Raw genomic sequence first — 22,692 nt, 5'->3', positions numbered from 1 at the left:
ATAGATAATAAGGAGGTTCTTTTCAAAGCTCATCTTGATTTCCTTTCAGATTTGACTCCTTAATCATTTTATTTACTTATGTGGGTGGTTAGTCATCTGAAGAACAGATTACAATTTGGACAGTTTCTGTGCTTGGCTTCTAATTTGCCAAGCATCTGTCTTCCTTTAAAATAATGTCATGAAACTTATTTCATTGAAACATATCATCTCAAAAAAAGTACCCTTTGAGCAAGACCTCGTTGGGTACACTTATATCTTGGTACCAGAGCAGCTGAGACAGGAAGATAACAGTGAGTTTAAAGCTGGCCTAGGGTATAAGTGGGGCTGTTTTAAAAACATCAGCTATAACACACGCATACACACACACACACACATGCACACACTCATATGCATATATGTGCTCTCTCTCTCTCTCTCTCTCACACCCATATACATGTATGTGTGCATTCTCTCTCTCTCACACACATACACACACACACAAAATGGCCTTTGCTTGTAGGAAATTTCTAAGTAATGATATCATCCTCCATTATTTTATGTAGTTAATAAATGAATGTCCCTGTGTTGTAATACTAATATAAGTAATATTTAATTTATATGCAAGTTAATATCTACTTTCCTTTTTTTTAGCCCTTGACTGTGAATATTATAATCAAGGTATGTGATGCTTTAATGACTATTGCTGCAGTATTATATCATATATTTTTCAGGTAAAACTCTTTGAACAATTTATACCGTGAATAAAACACAAATAGTTCAGGAATTGAATGACAAATTTAGAAAAGCTTTTTCTTCTACAATTGATCTAATTTTCTGAGGACTGGTGTTAAAATTTATTTTCTAAAAATAAGTGTGTAATTCAGGTTATTTGTTCTTAAAGGGTCTTCCAATAATACTTTTGCAATGATGCAAGTAAATGAGCAGTTAAATTAACTTTTAAATATAATTTAAAAAATTTTAAAGTATAGCAAAGGCACAGCATATTTAAAACAGAGGCATGGAAACAGAGAAAAGTGTGATGCCTCACAGAAGTTGGGGAGGAAGATTAATAAGAAAAGGACAGATATTGATCAAAGAATAGAAAGATTTACTCTGATAGACTAAATTCTGGTGATAAGTAAACATTCTTACATATACCTGTGAACCTTGTTCAAAGGTTTTAAACTTTCCACAATTTTAAATGGATAAGTTTTTCTATCTGTGGCAAAGGTGGTGTTCTTATATGCGAATGCACAATGGACTGATAAGATCAGACTAATCGGCGAGTCTGTCATCTCAGCGTTTACTGTCTGTGGTGAGAACACTTAAAATCCTTTCTTCTAGCTACTCAGTAGTTAGCCAAAAGTGAAAATACGACTTTTATTACTTATGACCATGTGATTGAAGTTAAAAGACGTTAAGCTGAATAAAGTAATCCAGGCAGATGAAATTCTGTTTGCGTCCGTCACATGTGTCGTTTGAAACAGACTCACAGGAGTGAAGAAAACCTGATGCTTAGTAGAGGTGACAGAAGAGGATTCGCAAGGAGGGGACAGATGCTGATCAAAGAATAGAAAGTTTCACTTTGATAGAATAGATCCTGGTGATCATTAAACGTCAGTGTGGCTACAGAAAAACTTTATTATATTGTAGAAAACAAAATGAAGATGATAACATGAGAAATGCACTTTACTCTTGTTGTAAAATACATATTATCAAACTGGAAACTTAACACAACGGCAACCCAAGCCTTTCATTTTGGCAAATATATGGGCTTGTAGTGAAGCATCGGAGTGGGCGTTTTACACAGATGTAGAAAGAGGGGAATGAGGACCACAGTAAAAAAGTCAGAAGGCAGCAGATGCAAGGCTTGCATTTTCTCAAATGAGACAATGAGAAAGACACAGTGACTGAAACCTAGTTCAGACAAGTGAGCCTGGGGATCCTAGTTCCCCAGTGCCTGGGGAACTCCTGACTGTGATAGAGGATGCAGAGGTAGAGTAATGGTTGTAGGAACCCAGGGCCAGCAACCCGTCTAAGTTACGGAGGTAGCTAACGGCTGAGATTATATAAAGAAACCTCGGTAACTTCAAAGACATGGAGGTGATTAAGAAATAAAAGGGAGGCCACTTGTGCTTGTTCAGTTACATTTATAGAAATCGAAGGTTGATTAAATGTCAACATTAGCAAAATACTTATGGTAAAAGAAAGTCTAACCAAATGTATAATTTGTAACATTTTTATCAGAGAAGCTGAAATGTACACACACACACACACACACACACACACACGAGTAGGAAAAAGGGAAGAGAAAGCTAGGTAGCAGATGACAGAGAGAAACAGGGAGAGAAAGACACACAAAATAAGCCAGAGACAGGGAAGGGAGCTGGGATGAGGGGCAGAAACAGAGACATGGGATTGAGTATATCAATCTTCTGGGCTCCATAATTAAAAATGTAATTGATTGACTAATAATAGCAACAGTAATAATAAGAGTAGCTCCAGCCAACATTCTATTTCAGAGGAAATTGAGACATGAAGACATTAAATAACTTTGCCGAAGGCACTTAGCAAAAGTGTGATCAACTGAGACTTCTAAGCACCCTGGACTTCAGAGGCGCTGAGCCTGTAGTCTGTGCTGCCAGGCAAGGCGTGGTTAACACTTCTGTGCATAAGGAGGTGACATGGAGACTTCCTCATTTAAACCTGTACTCTCCCACAGCTTGACTTCAGGTCCTCCTCTGGGCTTTCTGGCCTGTTGTCTGCAGATCACTGGAGTCAGGGCACTTGAGTCACAACCACTTGCTGCTTGGCAAACATTGCTTCTGTTAAGTCAGCTGCAGTTGCGGTGGTCTGTTTTCCATTGTGTTACAGAATTCTCAAACCACTTTCTTTAGTTCCACTTCTGATGGCATCTGTACAGTGTCAGAAGGTGAACCCAGGGAGGAGGCACTGTTAGCTTTGGAGAGGTAGGCAGGGAATTGACTTTCCATGATTCAAGTAATAGGGAAAAGTGTCATTGTGTCCAGGAGAAAGAGTATTGCAGTAGAAATAGGTGACTGAAGATTATAGAATTGTTGAGGTTGGTGATAGAAATGATTTACAAAACCAACCACAACATTGTTTTAAGTGACTTTTCACAATTTGTTTACTCTAAATAACCCCATAGCGATTATAAACTATCTTGACTTCTCCAAACATTTACAGCTGAACTCTGTCTCCCATGCTTATCTCCTATATGTCAGAAACTGTGTTGTAGAGATAGTTCCGCGATTTAAAGAAAATACAGAAATGAATAATTGTCAGAAGACAAAATCAAGAATTATAAAGGTTGTGACTGGGATCGCCACAAATAACCCTTAGCACTGACACTGTGAGCTAAGATCCTCATGGTTGCTGTGTGTCATTTCTTAGAATGTAAAGGGAGTGACATCATTGCTACAGTGTGTGCAGGAGGAAGACTTTAGGATCCCGATCAACATTGTTATGTAATGAAGTTCAGAGTGACTTTATTAGATAAAAGTTTTGCTGCTGTTGGACTTGCGGTGACTGCTGACATTTAAGTTGAGGTGACTGCTGGGGTTGGAGTTGAGGTGAGACTGCAGGTGTTGGATTTGAAGTGACTGAGGAAGTTGAACTTGAGGTAAATGCTGGTGTTGGAGTTGAGGTAACTGCCAGTGTTGGGGTTGAAATAACTGCTGAAGTTAGACTTGAGGTGACTTCTGGTGTGGCTCTTGGACTTTAGGTGACTTCTTGCATTGTTCTTGGTCCATTTGGGTTGTTGCCAGGCCCCTGCCATAGATGGACTCCAACCTATCTTGAAGTCTCCAAATTAACTCTCTGGCTTCCCATTCCCTCATTTTGCCTCACCCACACAAAGGAAAAACAAGCTAAAAATTTCAATGACACATCCTTGAGTATTTTCTTGAGACAAGGTCTTGATATTTAGTCTGTCTGGACTGATACTATGTAGCTCAAGGTGGTTTAGAACTCATGGCTATCTTGTTGCACCCAAGTCCCAGATGTTGTGATACATCTCATATATAATCAGCCTTACATAGCCTGGAAGCCTTGCTTTGTATTTAACTTATTATAATCTTTTGGCTACTGCTTCCCCAGTGCTAGGATTATTAAAGATATGTACCACTAAAGCCAGAAAAAAAAAAGGTTTTATTGTACTCATTTATATTAAGGATGCTAGTAGCACAAAAATTGGGTTGATGTTATATTAATCTCATTTTCTTAAAGTTGTAATTAAAAGTATTAACACAGTTATCATTTATATACTTATGATTATGAGATGAGGTTTGCAGAAAAATTTCTCTGAAGGAGTTTCAGGTCTCGGTTTAGGTCTTCCCTGTAGGAGGACCAGCAGTCTCAATTAACCTGGATCCCTGAGATTTCTCAGATACTGAACATCAACCAGGAAGCATACACCAGCTGATATGAGGCCCCCAACACATATAATGTCTGGTCTGGGTTTAGTCAGAGAAGATGCACCTAATCCCCAAGAGGCTGGGGAGGTCCCAGGGAGTTTAGAGATCTGGTGGGGTGGGGGTTGGGGGTGGGGACATCCTTGTGGAGACAGGGCGCTGGGGAGGAGGTATGGGATGTGGAACAGTCAGAGGGTGGACCAGGAAGGGAATAAAATCTGGAGTTTAAAATAAATAAATAATAAATAAATAAACCTTAAAATGCTATGTTAATTTATAATTATTTTACTTGTTCTTTCACCAGGGCTTGGGGAAGGACCTTATATGCTGGCAAATTATGGGCAAAGTGGCCTTGTTCTTGGTGCCAATATGACCAGTAGAAGCGTTTTCTCTTTGCCCAGAAGCAACAATCGTGGTAATTTATTTTTTATTTTTATGATCACTCCGGGCCTTTTCAAAGAGAAGACATCCTGTAAGTATAATTGAAAATGCAAATTTAGTTTTTCAACTTAGAGTTTTTCATTAACTGTTACCCAAGTATTAATTGGAGATTTCATAATGCTACGACATTTTCTAAGTTCCCCCAAGGAATATAAAACAAATTCTCTCGGCGTACAAAATGGCTATTTTACATATAAAATAATTCGCTTATCTATTGGCATTGTTATGTTAGAACTGCAGATGTTTGATGGCGTCTCTTTGGTATTAAGCAACTCACTGATTAAATGTTTATGGTACTAACCACAGAACTTAATTTGAAAATATTTAAAAGACTTCATTGTTAACATTGAAAGGATTTTAATAAGGCAGTTAAAGTGAATATGAAGGATTTGATTTGGTGTCAGATGGGTATGGTTCATACATGTCAGAGTGTAGACGATCATGACAGTGTTGTCCTTAGTGTATCTCCTTTGTCCTGGCCTCACTGTCCTTAGTTCCTTAAACCTGCCTTCATTAACTGGCTTATATCAGCAAATTATATCCCAGGCTTCTATCTGCCTGGCACCTGTTCTTACTGGTGGGTGTGCCCCCTTCTGGCCTGTGAGACACAGCTTCTTCTACAAGCACGAGAAATAAGTGGACATGATAATATATATTATATATATATATATTTGTCCTGGAAAATGAACTCTTTAAGTTCTGGAAATCTGAAGTTTTAATTTATATTAGTTGCAACTGATTTTCTTTGCATGAAAAATTATTTGATTTTATTTGCATCTTTGGCTTCTCAGTCATGATATTTGCAAGTTCTGTTCTGGTTTGGTTTGGTTTGGTTTTGGTTGTTTGAGACAGGGTTTCTCTGTGTAACCCTGGCTGTCCTGGAACACACTCTGTAGCCCAAGCTGGCCTCAAACTCAGAAATCTGCCTGCCTCTGCCTCCGGAGTGCTGGGATTAAAGGCGTGTGCCACCCCTGCCCGGTGATATTTGCCAGTTTTAAGGACAAAATAAACATCCTTAGGAACATTGCATTTGATAGATTTCTTGATTTTATGATTTATAGTAACCATTGTTCTTAAAAGATGCAAATACTGTCTTTTCCAAGAGTGAGTGCAATATTTTAATGGAGTGGTTTATAACATGAGTCTTAGAACTATAAGTCACAATTTCAAAGCAAATTAACAAATTACAATCACACATATCCAATGCTTTGTAAAGTCTGGTTACTCATTAGCCATTTTTGTCATCTTTTGAGAAATATACAGTACTACTGAGTATATAACATTTTCTCAATGTAGCAAAGAGAGTCATTTTTTTCCTAAAGATAACACTGATGTAAAGAACAGTTGTTTTCCTGTTTTCCCGTTCTTTTTCTGTCACATAGTTTGGTAGTTTATAGGTTTCATATATGAAAGCATAACAGCCCATAAATATATATATATATATATATATATATATATATATATATATATGTATTTTTTCCCTTTCCCAAAGGTGCAATAGGTAAATTAAAAATCAGAACTTGCCAAAGTTTGGTTTGTCCAGGGTTCGTTGTTGTCCACTGCATTTAAAGTGGTTTTTTTTTTTTTCTTTAAAATCGTTAAATTCATGATCAACATGCCCGAGGTTGGCATTAATTTTGCATGGCAAGATTTTTGACTCTTTTCACCCCTATGACTGCATATTATAAGGCCCTTGCCTGTGTTTTGCCTTCCTCTGAGGCCCTGAGTCATTAAGACCTTCTGTTTTACAGCATTGGCTCTTGTTTCCTTGGAATCTGCTGAAAGGCCCAACTACTTTCTCTATGTCCACGACAATGACACTCTTAGCTTGAAGCTGTGGCGGGCAAACTCAGAATTTCATCAGAGAGCAACGTTTTTCCACCACCAAGGCCTCTGGATTCCTGGTTACAGTGCATTCGAATTATACAGCAGGAAAGGCTACTTCATCGTTTTTATGGGTTCCAGTGTCAAAGCGTCAAAATACGATGATTCGGAAGAATTCAAGCAGTCAAGTAGCTTTAGCATAGAAGGTGTGCTTCCTGAAGATTATGTCAGATGCTAACATTAGGTATCTGACTCTATGTGCAGGCCATGTGAATGCTAATATTAGGTATCTGAGTCATGTGACCCTAACCTTTTTTCTCTTCAGACTACTTATCAGCTAAACAGAAGGAATAACGCTGATTTTATCTACTATGTTAAATGCATGTCTATAAATGACTTAGAATAACTAATACTTTATAATTATTTCTCCATATATTACTAATAGTACTTATTGGGTTTTTGCATCAGAATCCAGTTACTCAAATTGTCTAGTATTTGTATCTACTTTTTTTTTTCATACGAAGAACTTTAAATGTATCTGGCTCTTAGACCCAAAGAAAACATGTTCATTTCTGTCTTCTGAATTCGAGAGTGACTAGATTGATTGGCCTCTGGGAAGTTTCTTTAGTTTAAGAGCCGCTCGATCTGATTTCTAAGGAAGAGCCTTTGTGGTCTACACTGAGGAGAGCTACACAGCAGGAAGCAATCCTCTTTTTGTACGGCTGAGGTCCTGCTCTGTTTTCAAAACGAAGCAGCTTGGTTTCTCTCTGAAGTCTCCCAAACACTTCTCTGTTTTCATTGATCCCCTGAGGAAGATCAATACTGCTAATCACTTGCCTTCTCTACTGTGCATGGGCTTCTGAAAAGCTCTTGAATGGGTGGATTTCAGAAAACCCAAATCGCGCTTTAGAAGTATTCTATAGCATAAATCCCTGGGTTCAAAGGTTTTAAGGCTGGCAGACGTTTTGTATAAATGCAACTGATAGTGTTGATAGTCCTAGCAAGGGGCTCAAAGCAGGGCTCCGGGAGTCCCGATGGTTTCTGCTCTGTGTTGTCCAATGAGACAGAAGGGGTCAGGACAAGGAGCTTTTAACATTTTCCTATAGGTGTTGGGAATCCACAGATGCTTAGGACTTATAGTGAGCTTACCCCCAGGTCCCCTGCTCAGGATATCGGGTCAGAGTAGGTAGTGTCTTATCTTTACATACACCAGATGCCCTTCAGCAGAGAGAACGCACTCTAGGTCCCACTGACGTCTCTAAGCTCAGACTTCTCAGGATACCCTGGCTTAGGGAGTGAGGCCCAGGTTATTCTCAACAGATTTCCTTCGTATTTGCATAGCACATTCCTATGGCATTCTGCAGTGTAAGAAGCCCAAGTGGGGCTCTAAAAGTTGGACATAGCCAAGGCCATCTGGGAACATTTCTTCTTCCTCTAGGTTCCTGAAGGGAGAAGGGGCACGGGGAAACATAGTGACATGCTTGTATAACATTCTGTAGAGTGCTGTGATTATTTTAATTGATTTTATATAAAGTTGATCTTTTTTTTTAATTAGGTATTTTCCTCAATTACATTTCCAATGCTATCCAAAAAGTCCCCAATACACCCCCCCCCAGTCCCCCACCCACCCACCCCCACCCCTTGGCCCTGGCATTCCCCTGTACTGGGGCATATAAAGTTGGCAAGTCCAATGGGCCTCTCTTTCCAGTGATGGCCGACTAGGCCATCTTTCGATACAAATGCAGCTAGAGACAAGAGCTCTGGGGCACTGGTTAGTTCATAATAATGATCCACCTATGGGGTTGCAGTTCCCTTTAGCTCCTTGGGTACTTTCTCTAGCTCCTCCATTGGGAGCCCTGTGATCCATCCAATAGCGGACTGTGAGCATCCACTTCTGTGTTTGCTAGGCCCCGGCATTGTCTCACAAGAGACAGCTATATCTGGGTCCTTTCAGCAAAATCTTGCTAGTTGATCTTAATACGCTTCCATTTCCCCTTTAATCTAGATGTCTGCTCTACTAGAGTCAGATCTAGCAATCCCACTCATGGTACTGTGAAGGATGGTCAGTGGCATCAAATGAGATACTGAGCACTAGAGGTTTCATCCACTGGGAGACTCGAGTGGTCTCTTCTGGTCTTAAAGCCAGTCTTCTTTTAGGATCCATGAAGCAGGGACTCCAGCCGAGCTCTGCATACACAAGCAATCTTTCTGAAACAGCCCATTTCCTTGTCACACTTTAGAATTAAAGTCTTCATGGGAGAAGATTCAAGATAGAGGTTTAAATGAGCTGTTATGTCTTGTGGTAAATCTCTCCATTCCAAATATGGCCCGGCAATGAAAACATAACTCAGTTAATATGAATACATGCTGTGTGCCCTGATTGGGCAGATCTACCACTACACTACCATCTTCCCCATCTATGAGACCCCTTAGAACTTGTGGTTTCTCCAGGTCATGTGCTTCGGTTCTGCTTTCCTTCTTCCTCCTCCTCTGTGTCCTCTCCCTCTTCCATTTTCTCCTTCGTCTCTTTCCCACCTTCCCTTTTATCTGCCCAATCATCAGCTCTCCTTTATTTTGCAAATTAAGGTGGCAAGCAGGTTTACTGGAAATCACCTGAGTGCTGACTCATTCTTTGTTTGAAGCCTCTCTCAGGAGAACCGAATTAAATCAAATATAATTAGCCCCAGGGCTATCCACAACAGTTATGGTCGGATAAATCAGAGCTGTTCCAGAAAGACTTCTCCATGATGTGGGAAAGAAAATATATTGCCAGCATTTGTAGGAGAAAAGTCTTTAAGCAAAGGATCTTCTAGAATTACAGACATTTAGCTTTCAATCACTCTGATTTATACTTTTGCATTCAAGCAATACTTACCATGTCTCCATGTCCAAGACAATGTGCTAGGTTTTGTGGGAAGGAAAAGGATGAAATATTTTTCATTTTAAGAATTTTTCTCTTGAGATGTGTTACTATTCCATTTTCCTTATCGATTGGGGGCTGGCAAGATGCTTGGATATTATTATGAAGACACATTTCATTTTAGATTACCGCTAATGCATCTTCAGCACAGTTGTGCAAGGATAAAGCAGAATAAAATAATGTTGTTAAAAAGGAAAGTTCTCAACTCCTGTGATGGGAAAACCAGCCAGAGTGTCACTAAACGTAAGAGACAGGAAAGCATTAAAATCTTTGGTGGGTAGCTATGCATTTAATCATTCACCATGAGCAGCAGGTCTTCTGGTCCCCACGGAATTGTTACACTTTTACCCGGCAGCCTTACTGGTTATAAAATACTACAGTGAAAGAGGAGCCAAATATCACAGGAGTTCATATTGAAAGTTATTAATTTTCAAAATATGTGCCTCAATGTGCATAGTGCATAACCCCAATTTCATCTTGTCGTCTCAGAAATCCAGGCAGTGGTCCCTTACAGGAGGATGTGTGAGTGGAGATACGAACCCTGTGCTACTCCGTGTTTTAAAACATGCAGTGATCCAGAGGCCTTAGCCTGTACATTCCTTCCACCGTAAGTAACAGCAGCCATAAGGTCACATAGTCCAGTAGCAACAAATTCTGTCCCCGGGTGATTTTGTATTGGTTGAAAAGTAGAAAAACAAATCCAAAATCTGTTTGTTCCACATGCTAACCTATGGGTTGATTGAATTTTGACCTCAAATAGGTATTGGAGATCTATATAGTATGTGAGTAGTTCTGCTTGCAGCTGAATCATGTTATGAAAAGAATCGACAAATGCCCAACCTCATGTCGCCTACACATGGGCTGAAGCAGAAAATAACTACAAGTGTACCTATAAAATATGTTGTGTAGTTAGATAGTTCTGTGTGTTATAGAGAAAATAATGGTAGGAGGAAGGGGAGGATGAGAAGGAGGAAGAAATGGAGGATGGAGAGAGAGAGAGAAAGAGAGAGAGAGAAAGGGAGGGAGGAAGGGAGAGAGAGAAAGGGAGGGAGGGAGGGAGGGAGAGAGAGACAGAGAGAGACAGAGAGAGACAGAGAGAGACAGAGAGAGAGAGAGAGAGAGAGAGTCAGTCTACTAGTAGGGTAAGAGGATACCTGGAAGTTGTGATTTTCTCAGGTATCTGAAGGAAACCAGGCAACTGGCCTTGTGGATCTTTGAAGAAGAAACTTTTGATCTGAGAAATAGAAATATGCAAAGGTCCTGTGGTAGGAACATATTTGGTATATTTGAAGCTCAACAAACAACGTTGTTTAAATAAGATGAAAGTGAATAGACATGAAAGAAGTTGGGAGCTGAGACCAGAGAACCATGTGGCTGACAAGTCTGTTGTAAGGACTTGCCCATTTACTGTGAGACAGATAACATTGACATACTTTATGCAAAGAAATAGCAAAATCTATGAGGGTCTCCATGGATGTTTAACTGTTGGTGGTGGAACAGGGCGGAATTTGCCAGTTGTGGAGCTCAGAAGGGATTTGGCTGATCTGGGAATCTTCGGAGGCCATGTGATCAGATTCTGGGGATGTTTCAAACTTGTGTGCTGATAGAGTTAGAATGAATGGCAGGGGAGAGGACCTGGGCACTCCAGGGTGGCCCCAGCCTTGAGGGATTGGAGCCGGATGAACTCTTTCAGAGTATTCCTTGCAAGTGTAGTTCTTACCCCAAAGTGGCGAGAGATACTTTATTCTCCATTCAAGTATGAGCATCCAAGCCTTCAGAGCATGGATTCCAGTTTCCCCAAATACCATGTTCCAAGGTGGAAAGGGTTTCCAAGATGTTCTTATACTAAAGAATGAAAGAAAGATATAAATGAAGGTCTTTTTCAAATATACTAGTGGGAATTTGAGGTCGGCAGATGACAGCAAAGTGGGAAATATTTGCTATGGGCTTTGGATGCATCTGAGTTTTTGGGTCAGTGAGAGCTAGTATGTTCTGTTATACTAGCAATCTCCCCAAAGATGTTATTTGATTTGTAAGATTGTTAGGTCAGATGAGCAGTGGGGAACAATGTTGGGTGTTAACGGAGACCAAAGACAGCCTAAGAAATCTCAGCTCCAGATCTGCAACCTTCCAGGCCCCCTCTGTCTGGCAGTTCTAACCCACCATTTCCCAGCCTTGTGGAACTTTTAACACATGGGTGGGTGGCTTTCTCTGGGAGCTTCAGTTCACAGAGGTGAACACTGGACAATTATCAGAAAGTTCAAATCACTTAACTTCATGGAACGCTGTATTGACCTTTGATGGGATAAGGAAAAGCTGTTTACTTCCTAGGATATTAAGCTGAAGACTAAGAATCCCTCATAGAGGTTGGTACCCTGGATGTGAGGAAGAGGCAGGATGGAAGCAGGAAGTGTAAGAAGCTTTTATAAGCAAAGATTTTGCTGTGAAGGAGGAACCGGAAATGGACTCACAGTGGGAGGGATTATTTTGAAGTCATTTTATATTAAAGACCTAGGCGCTTCTTCTCAGAATGATCATTACTCTCTTGGTATCGTGAAATGCCCTTGGTGTGTGAATAATTGAGAAATGGGCTATCTTAGGAGCGCGCAGTCATTTTTAAAGGATACAGTCTGTCAACAGCACATTAAGGTGGCATTCCCTAGGGCTGTGGAATGGCTAATAGCATTACTCCCTTATCTAGAGCAGGGCTGCTGAAACTCAGAGGTCACTCAGCTCTAGCTAAGCCTCACGATCTGAGGGAAAAGAGTTTGACTCTCTGTGCCCTGTGTACCTAGTGCTGGGAGTGTAGAGGAAGGAAAGGAAATTCTACTTGCTTTCTTTACCTGTGCATGTGTGCATGTGTGCATGTGTGCATGTGTGCATGCCTGTCTGTGTGCACATGTAATTGTTTACTACATTTGGGCTTATTCACAGTCACAAATATGTCTCATCATGACCCTTCTGGTAGCTATAAGGAGGTGAGGATGCTGCATGATCACATGGTAACAATGATCCCAGGGGAGCTGGGGAGGAAGTAAGCCCTTATTACTTATTATTGATGCTATTACTAATATGCTTATTATTACACTTATTAACAGTGTCTGAGGTGACTAACACTGACTCCCTAGTGCCCCTAGTATATTGTCTTTAAGTTCTTACCATTGTAGGAAGGATTGGTGGTGGTGGTGGGTCGCTTAAAGATGTTGGAAGAAATTTATATATGCCAAGATCTTTCTTATTTCTGCTCAACCTTTCTTTCTCTCTTATCCTATATGCTGAAGTTTCTAGGCTGACTCTTGATTGTGCCCATGGTCCAAGGGGACTCATGCACCAAGCTGGGCTTCAATGTGACCCTGCACTCCTTCTTTCAATTGCCCAAATGAACCATCAATCACTCTTGTTGCTGATGCCAAGCAACTGTTAGAAAACAAGGTGCTCCATGAAAATGAGTGCTGTTTGTGAGAAAATGTGTCAAGTGGTGTATTGTGGGGCACATATGTAAATTCCTATTATCTTTCTTTTATAATAGCTTTTTTACACTGAGGGATTCTATCCTTTGGAAGTTGGGCATAATATTAGCTGCATAGCAAAGACAACAGGATTCTGCCATGTGTGACTATAAAGTTACAGATAAGGGAGAAAATAATGGCTTTCGGAAAATGGCTCAAGAGAATAGGTATGAATTTTGTCCTTTACAAAGAAACTGAAAAAAATAATTGAGTAATACACGTACACACACACACACACACACACATGGATTACTGCATTCAACTGTAACCCACTGTCTGTAGTTTGTCAACTCTCTTATAACTTTAACTTCTCTCTGCTGCCTGATAAAATTTAAAATAGGATTATATAATTGGTTAAAGGTTTATTACTCAAGTCCATTGTACAAAACAAGCAGCCAATCACGTAGAAACCAACTATTCATATTTTAAAGGGATCATTTGTAAACGTGGTATCTAAGGCTTTGCTAACCATCCCTCACTAAGCCTGTTCAGTTGGGGGGAGGCGTTTGCTTCGCCAACACTGCCCTCTGCTGCTGCTGACCTGTAATTCAAGTTAGCGTTTATCTGGAATAGAAACACTGAGCGTCTCTGTCCAGATAATTAACAGATGAAGCAATAGGAAGTGTTTTTGAAAAACCTTAAAAATACTATTACAGCCTGCTAGTGTACTTGAGAGACAGATAACCAGCCTCTGCATACAAGGATCCTCATAAATTCTCTGTGGCATGTTAGAATCTAATAACTAGACTTGGCTGCCCAGGGAAGATTACATTTTTTCCCCAATAAGGATACATTGGACACTAGCTTCCACAGGATGGCAGGGAAATAGGATCTTAGTCATACTTTGGCTTTCTTCCTGGGGAAGAATAGTAGCCTACACCCTGTCTTCTGGATTGTGTACACAGTTCTCAAGCCAATGGCATCTTGAAACTTCTGAGACTTACTTCTTTCTGTACCTCATATGAGGAATGGGGTTCTTTATTCAAACTACCCTTGCTAGGTCTTGAACCTGGAACTATAAACACATCCGCCTGTATCACTGCAACGAATTTTGGTACAAACTCTAAAGTTCCCGAGAACTTCTGCCTCCGCCATGATTGCTCCCTGCTTATATGAAAAGATCCTCGTCGATGCACCTCTCCTGCTTTTCCATTGAGATCTCAAGTCTCTTTTCAGGAAGCTTAGGACTGAATAACAGGCAGGGAAAGCTACTGCTGATCTTGTTTTGTTCTACAGACCTCTTCAGGGCAATAACAATCAAATATAGCGATCCACTCAGACGTCAAGCACACAGAAAGTGAAAGTGTGGGCTGAGTAGATGGCTCTATCCTTAAGAGCACTTGTTCTCACAGAAGACTTGAGTTATGTTCCCAGTATTCGCAACAGACATCTCACAACTGCCTGTAACACCATCTCCAGGGAATTTGACACCCTCTTCTGGATTCATACACACACACACACACACATTTATAATTAAAGAAGTAAAAGTAAATAATACACTGTAACAAAATAACCCGACCAATCAAACAAACAAGCAAAAAACCTAAAACTTCCACAGATTGTTCCTCTACGTTTCTATCCATTTCTAAGAACATGAGTTTAGTGTGTCCCAGACATAAGCATGCACTTTAGACATTCTGTATTCAAATTCTACCTCCATAACCTTCCCCATAGTGATCTGTATGAGCCCCTGGTTTGCAGTTTTATAAATTTCATAGCTATCATGCAGTAGTGGCAAATGGAGTTCTCCTAAGTGCCTGATGACGAAGATGGAGAAAGTTTAGGCATACCAAACCTCAGCTACAAATATTTAATGTAGATCTTTCTATTTACACTTACTTCATTTATTTTTTCCACTAAAAGGGTTGAAGGATGCTTGCCATATTGCCCCAAGAATATGATCCTGGATGAGGTGACTCTTAAATGTGTTCACCCGGAAGACTGTAAGTATGGACCTTGCTTAATTTACTGTTAAAAATAAAAAGCATAGATAATTTTTCCCTGAGGCAAATGGTTACAATTAGAAGTCTGAGACAGAGAATAAGAACTCATTTCAATCTCCAGTCCATGGAGCTAAAACAAACAAACAAAAAAACCCAACAACAACAAAAAAAGTCAACCAACCAACCAACCAACCAACCAGACAAAATAACTTCCCAATTATTTTCTAAAACATTTATGTCTTGCTTCTCATATCCCTCTTTTATGTTTTCTTTCCTAAAATATTTTCTTAGAAGGTAAAGAGCTGTTTGTAAATTAGGTGGGTCTTCTTTTATGGAAATATAGATCAATGCAGGCATCTCTATTTATTTGTAGGCATACCACTGTTTCCAACAGAACCAGCATTGCCACCAGGTAAGCTGTCATATCCAGGGATTTGGGCAGTTGCAACAATTTATCCCAGCTGCTAGTACATGGATTATCAAATTGATAAAAATCCCAGAAGTGGCTTTTTTTTTTAAAGGGCTGTGTGTATGTGTGTGTTCTGTAGTTGTTTCACTTCTTTATCCATTTCAGTTAGTGTATGCTACAAAGTTTCTTCAAAATCCATGGTAATTGAGTTATGAAGTTGGCTTTCAGGATACACAAACACACACACACACACACAAACACACACACACACACACACACACACACACACACACATACACACACATATATATATATCTAAGTTTTCTCTGGATCCTAACTATAAAACTTTCTCTAGGAAATTATTTTATAAATTCACTCGTCGAGTCTTGCCAAGCTTAATATTGTCCTCCTGGGGTTGTGATTTACAAAAGTTTAGTTTCAGATACTTAGATTCGGCAAACCTCAGTTTGAATCCTGTGGTTTTTTTCTTTCCTGGCCCCTGGGGGTAGTGTGAATGTTAGATAGCGTATAGCTTTGATCTTAATATAAGCAACAGTTGTCAAGTATTTTAAAACATAACCTTCCATGAATGTAGCTTTTGGCTAACTATGGGTCAAAAATAGTTGGAAAATATTCATATAGGCTAATGACGTATAAAATGTTCCTTATGTCATCCCCTAAAATACATGATAAATTATTGTTTATACAGTTTTTACATTATACAAGGCACACATCATTTAAGAGATGAGATGATTTAAGTATAAGGAAGGACACATAGGTTATATGCAAAATCACATTATCTGATCTTAGGGACTTGAGTATGCACAGATTATGGTGTGTGTGGTGGGTCTGAAACTGACCACCCAAGAGCACTTAGGGATGACCACATTATAATGCACTATATTAGAATGATATAGGACCTATATAGAACTGTATAGGAACAATGCACCCAAGGCTATAATGATTATTTTGGAGGTAAAGCCTCAAAAAGGTTATCAATAGCCAGGAGGTTTAAGTTAGAAGAAGAAAAAAATATGCTGTAGCTTGAAAGATCAGCACATGCGAAGGTTTGGAAGTAAGAGATAACAAGTAGTGTGGAAGCGATTTCATTCAAGAACATGTAAGTTTGAATATTCAGAAATTAGTCAAGAGATGATCTGAGATAAAAGGTCTGTGCCAAAAGGAATTGGATTTTCTTTTTTGAAGGCAATCACTGAAGGGTTCTAAGTCATCTGTGATATTTCTCAGACTAGAGATTCATTATAATGATCATCAACATCGCCATCCTTATGAGCTAATGTTTATTGCAAGCTGATTATATGATAGCCCCTGGGTAAGCACTCAATATGCACTTAATGCTTGTGGAGATGAGGAATTGATCTATCGTTGTAAATATTTATGTTGGGAAGGGCCAGAAATCTCTTCACTGAACCCATGGATGAATAAGTCTGTGAAGTAAGACTGCATATTCTGTCATCAAGGAAATAGACTGATATTTCTTAATATCAGCATTTACTTTGACATTACAAATCAATATTCAACATACAGCACAAATGTCTAACCTACTTAACCACAACAATTCACATGTAGAATATATGCTTTATATCTCATAAATGAGAACAGAAATAAAGCAATATCTCTATCTATCTATCTATCTATCTATCTATCTATCTATCTATCTATCTATCCATACATCTATGGTGTTCATTAAGTAATAAATCCTATCAAACTTAAAGAATGTTAAGATTAACATAAAAATCAACTGTCTTTCTCTACACAAGCAATGCAAAATCTGAAGAGAAATGAAGAATTAACATTAACAGTCACATCAAAAATTAATGCGGTTCATGCATTTAATCCTAGCACCCAGGAGCAGGCAGACTTCTGTAAATCCAAGGCCAAACTGGTTTACATAGTGAATTCCAGGCCTACCAGGGATACATAGTTAAACAAGGGCTAAAACAACATTAATGAACAACATAAAATACTTACAAATACATTTAATAAAATAGCCATGGGCTGAAATATGGTTATAATAAAATCTGCAAAACATTACTAATGGAGTTAGGTAGAAGAACACGAACAGGAAGCCATTATGCATTCACAGAACAGAAGCATTAATGTGGTTGCAATAGCAACATTCTTAAAATTTGTCTATTTGACAAAGAAATTCACAAAGTGACTCTAAAGTATAGAATAAAATATTCTATTCTGGTATAGCCAAAAATATTGAAAAAAAAAAGAATATGTGGAGAGCCACCTATCTCAATCTGAAATGTCCTATGATTGCCACGAGAAGAATGCTGGTGACTCTGTGACGATTCTGGGTACTACTGTGTCTTTTGGTATGAAGATCACAAAAACCTCCTAGTCGCTAGACTCACTTGTGCTTTTGTGCTATGACAGGATGAGAATTTTACATCATTTTACTTGGAAAATGACACTTAAGACTCTATTAAACATTATTCTCTGCATGAGGAAACATCTAGATGTATAACATGAACATTGTTCATGCGATCAGTGAGTGAGATTTTTGACATTTATTTTAACTGTTCTTCAAGTTAGAGATTATAAAATAGAACACAGATCAGGATTAGTTTCAGAATTAACTAAAATTGTATAGAAGTTATCTTGTAGATTATGGTAGACTAAAATAGCTCTTCAAAAAAAAATGTATGTCTTCAGCTTCCTATTGGTCTCTGAGTGATGTTTCAAGTCAAAAGGACTTGGCTGATATAAAGTTATTGATTGACTTGTGACTGTACCTTGAACTTGGAGTCTTGACCTGATTCATCCATGTAGGTTTAATATAGTCATGAAGTTTTGATAAGCATAAGGGCACCTTAGTTAGCTTTTATTGCTGTGAAGAGATACCATGTCCAAGGCCAATCTTAAAACAGACAACCTTTAATTGAGGCTGGCATACAGTTTCAGAGGTTCAGTCCATTATCATCATGGTGGGAACTATAGTAGTGTTTAGGCAGACATGGTGCTGGAGAAGGAGATGAGAGTTCTATGCCTTGATCCAATAGCAGGCAGAAGGAGACTATCTCTTCCACACTGGGTGGAGCTTGAGCATAGGAGCTCAAAGCCTAACCCCAGAATGACACACTTCTAACAAGGACGCACCTATTCCAACAAGGACACACCTTCTAATAATGTCACTCTCTGTGGGCTAAGCATATTTAAACTGCAAGGGCAAAGGGTCAGTGCTGACATGAAGAAAATAATGTGACAGCTGAAAAGAGAGAGAGAGGAGGGGGTGGCATTTATGTTACTGTTTTAATGGGGGGGGGGAGAGGAACATGAGCCAAGGAATTCAGGCAATCCCCAGAAGCTGGAAGAACCAAGGAAACACTCTTCCCTAGGGCTTACAGAACACAGCTGCACCATTGCATTGATTTTAGTATTCTGGTTTCTAGAGCTGCAATATAATAAATGGGTGGTGTTTTAAGCTACTGAAATTTGTGATCATTTGTAACTGCCATGAGAAACTCTTTCAGTAAAAGACAAAATGCAGTTCTAGCTAGGGAAGATTCTAGTAACTTCCTTTGGTTCTTTTGTAGTTCTTCTGAGCAACTATTGCAGAAGTTCTTGTTGTACTGATAGAGAACAGCAGAAAGTGCCTTGTAGATAATCCTCATTAACAAGGTCTTCTCCCTTCTGTGTGTTGCTTCTCCATCCCTCAAACTGGCTCGCCACATGGTCCAAAGCATTGTCTATTCTCTGCCTGAGCCCAGGCTGGAGACTGACAAGGGAAAGTGCCAGATTCTCAATTTAATGTTGAAGCCCGGTGCAGTTTGTTATTCCTGAGGGGTAGTTGGTGATTCCCTTGATATTTTTTACATGTTTAGACAATTGTGCTACATCATTTAATCAATTAGGCTGTTTATAGAAGCTTCCTCAAATGCTAGTGTTCTAGAATCACAAATCCAGATTTAGAATCTTCTCATATTACTTACTAGGTGTGTCTATGGCTTAATTTCAGTTTCTGTAAAATTACAAAGCTATTTTATTATTTTATCTGCTCCCTTGAGACTTGGGAAGAACAAAGGGAATAATCTATGTAAAATTTCTTAGCTTCCTTTTAGTCACACATAGTATCCGTTCATGGTGGCCCCCATTCCACTAACAAGGATGTGTTTTCATTTCTTATGAATGCAGACATTACCCCATCAGACATGACACCGACCCCAGGTTTGGAATGTGAGGTATGGCTGTGTGTCTTTCGTCTGTTCATTGTTTCTTATAGCACTTCCAGATGGCCAAGTATTTTCACTATATGAACACAAACTTCCTCTGGTACAGTGTCCAGGTATTTTCTAAAAAAGAAGTCGAATATACATTATAGTTTTGTAACTGTGATTTCAGTGCACGTGTGTGTATGTGTGTGTGTGAGTGTGTGTGTGTGTTTAGCTGTGCATGCATGCCTGCATGCATATGTCATGGCCCAGCTCCAGGACTACAAGTGTCTTCCTCCTTGCCGAGCTATTTGGCATGAATTCTAGGGCCTGAGCTCAGATTTTTCTTTCTTTCCTTTTTTCCTTTTTAAAGATTTATTTATTATATGTAAGTTCACTGCAGCTGTCTTCAGAAACCGCAGAAGATCCCATTACAGATAGTTGTGAGCCACCATGTGGTTGCTGGGATTTGAACTCAGGACCTTTGGGAGAGCAGTCAGTGCTCCTAACTGCTGAGCCATCTCTCCAGCCCTGAGCTCAGGTTTTATGCTTGAAAAGCAAACACTTTCCTGATTGATACATCTCTATAGTCCCCTTATCTCAGCCGATTCTTACTAATTAATTTTTGGTTGAAATAAGAAAAACAAAGAAACAGGTATGTAAAACCTTAAGAATGATTTTTTTAATAAAGAATTGTCCTATTCTAGTTTGTTTGCTTTTATTATTATTATTATTATTATTATTGAAGATGCCTATTTGTTTTCTAAAGAGGAAAAGAAAGGATATGAATTTGAGTGGGAGGAAAAGTAGGAATGATCTCAGAGGAGTTGGGGGAGAAGAAACTATACAGTAGAATACATTGCATGAAAAAAGTTTTCAATAAAAAAAAAGAAAAAGGAAATTATCTTGTGGGACTTCTCCATAAACAAGTGACTCATAAAAATATTTGTTGTATAGATATTATATGTGAGTCTCTATGCAAAATACTGATATACCATCACCAAAAAAAGTGAAACCATTGACCCATAGAACTACTATTTCTCAGGTGAGGTGAGAAGGCAGTGCCTTACTTCTCAGATGCTCCACATTCCCATTAATTACTTATTCAACCTGTGCCTGTCAAGCACCACATTGGGCCAGGCATAGTGTTCAGGTGCCATCCACAGAAACAAAAAGATCCTGAGGTTAAACCATGTCTAGCATAATGATAGAGCTAAGGCATGACTAGGTGAGCAGTGAGCAAGAAAAGAACAAAGAGGAAGTAAAGCTATTATTAGCTAAGAAGATTCTTATAAAGTCTGTGGTTTTCTTCAAGTGACAGAGGAAGACACTGTAGGTTTGTAAGCATAAAAAAATCATATCTCCCAAATTGTTTCAGAATCAGTTTGGTGATATCTTATCTGTAGGGTATAAAGGACTATAAAAGGCAACAGAACCAGCTAGTATCCTAGGCCCAAGCAGATGGTGGCCTAGACAGGGAGTGGTGATGGAGATATTGGCAAATGATGGAACACTGGATCTCTTTGAAAGGCAGAGGTTTCACACTTTGGGAAGAATTAGTCATGAGATGTGAATAATAGAATCATCAAGAGTTTTAAGACTTTTGCATTGAACAACTGAAGGGATGGAGTTAATGGAGGAGTGTGATCAAAGGGAAGATCTGAGGCCATCGCAAGTATAAATTCAGCCACCTCAGAGGTTCCCAAAGTCAGCCCTGTGACATATGTCTGCAATCATAGAATGTGGGATACAGAGGCAAGAGGATCAAGTGCTAAAGGCCAGCCTCACCTGTCTACATACTGAGTTCAAGGGATGCCTGGGTTACTTTCAAGCCTTCATCAAAAAAATAAAAATTAAAATTAAAAAAAGAAAAAAGAAAGAAATAATAAAAATTATGATCCTTCATAGATATTAAACAACTGTGGAGATATATACAGTGTATACATACAGTGTGTCTGTACCTCTGTGTTAGTGTGTGTGTGTGTGTGTGTGTGTGTGTGTGTTTGTGGGTGTGATGTATGGAAGTCAGAAAACAGTTTAAGCGAGTCAATTTTTTCCTGTGATGTTGAACTCAAAGCCATCAGCTAGCAGTGGACATTTATTTGCTGAAATTTGCTTATAAAATGATATACAAAATTTCTAAGAAAAGACTGTTGTTTAAAGGATCTCACCAATTTTAAAGCAAATCCTAGGTATACATTGATTATTGTAGAGATGCTTCAACAAAAGTTGGAGCACATTTTTAATCACCTTTGAAAAGGTGTTTGTTTATGAAATGTATACTTAGGAGAACATTGTGATTGCAAAAATTAAAGCTCAAAGGAAAGCATTTTGGATCTTGGAACGTAACTAATTTTGCCCTTTTATTGACAGCCTCAACAATTTGATCCTGTTTATAACTGTAGCCAATATATCTGCCTTAACATGGAGTGGACCTTCTACAACTGGTCTCTGAATTGCCCGAAGGACTTGGAAATGCCAGACTGTGGGTTCCGAGGCTGGCCTGTTCAAGTGAACACTGATATATGCTGTCCTGAGTGGGAATGCCCCTGTAAGTCTGCCTTTCTCCTATGCTGGACAATGACTGAATCAGAGAAGAGTGCTGAGGTTTTTGTTTTGTTTTGTTTGAGCTTATGTTACCAGACCAAGCTATCGCTTTTGACATTTCTTCATCTGATCTGTGATTCAGTTCTTACTTTATGACTTTTTGAGTTGCTTTTGCCAAACCCAAACCTAAGGGGTGTGTGTATGTGTGTGTCTTGTGTGTGTGTGTCTTGTGTGTGTACTTTTTTCCTCACGCCCAAAGTATAATTTAATGAGGCATTCTTTAATATATTTTCTAATTTAGAATTGAGAGCCTTGTAAACATTCAAAATCTTGAAATCATATTGACAGAACCTTGTATGAATAGAATAAATAGATCCTGTGACTGGCTGGGAATATGCTTCCTGCCTATAACAGGTATTAGCATCTCATGGAGGACTTGATATAGCAGAGTGCTAGATCCTATCTCCATACTTTCTGGCTCTCAGAGTAGGTCTGGGTAATTCATA

At 39.0% G+C, this 22,692-nt stretch overlaps 1 protein-coding gene across 2 annotated transcripts in view; it reads left to right on the top strand.

The window, feature by feature from the left end:
* The window catches only part of Otogl (otogelin like), a 142,413-nt gene that overhangs the window by 90,937 nt on the left and 28,784 nt on the right, over positions 1 to 22,692 (top strand). For both annotated transcript variants that reach the window (XM_021174947.3, XM_085843441.1), the window contains exons 31-38: positions 631 to 657; positions 4,717 to 4,884; positions 6,605 to 6,883; positions 10,087 to 10,204; positions 14,970 to 15,049; positions 15,423 to 15,461; positions 19,623 to 19,669; positions 22,013 to 22,190. In XM_021174947.3, coding sequence (XP_021030606.2) covers positions 631 to 657; positions 4,717 to 4,884; positions 6,605 to 6,883; positions 10,087 to 10,204; positions 14,970 to 15,049; positions 15,423 to 15,461; positions 19,623 to 19,669; positions 22,013 to 22,190 — 936 coding nt within the window. The remainder of the gene's footprint in view (positions 1 to 630; positions 658 to 4,716; positions 4,885 to 6,604; positions 6,884 to 10,086; positions 10,205 to 14,969; positions 15,050 to 15,422; positions 15,462 to 19,622; positions 19,670 to 22,012; positions 22,191 to 22,692) is intronic.

Source organism: Mus caroli, unplaced genomic scaffold, assembly GCF_978045245.1.
Source record: "Mus caroli unplaced genomic scaffold, Mus_caroli_1 scaffold_9, whole genome shotgun sequence".
NCBI lineage: Eukaryota > Metazoa > Chordata > Mammalia > Rodentia > Muridae > Mus > Mus caroli.
The sequence above is the reverse complement of the archived record's forward strand: the minus strand, read 5'-3'. Positions and strand labels throughout refer to the sequence as shown.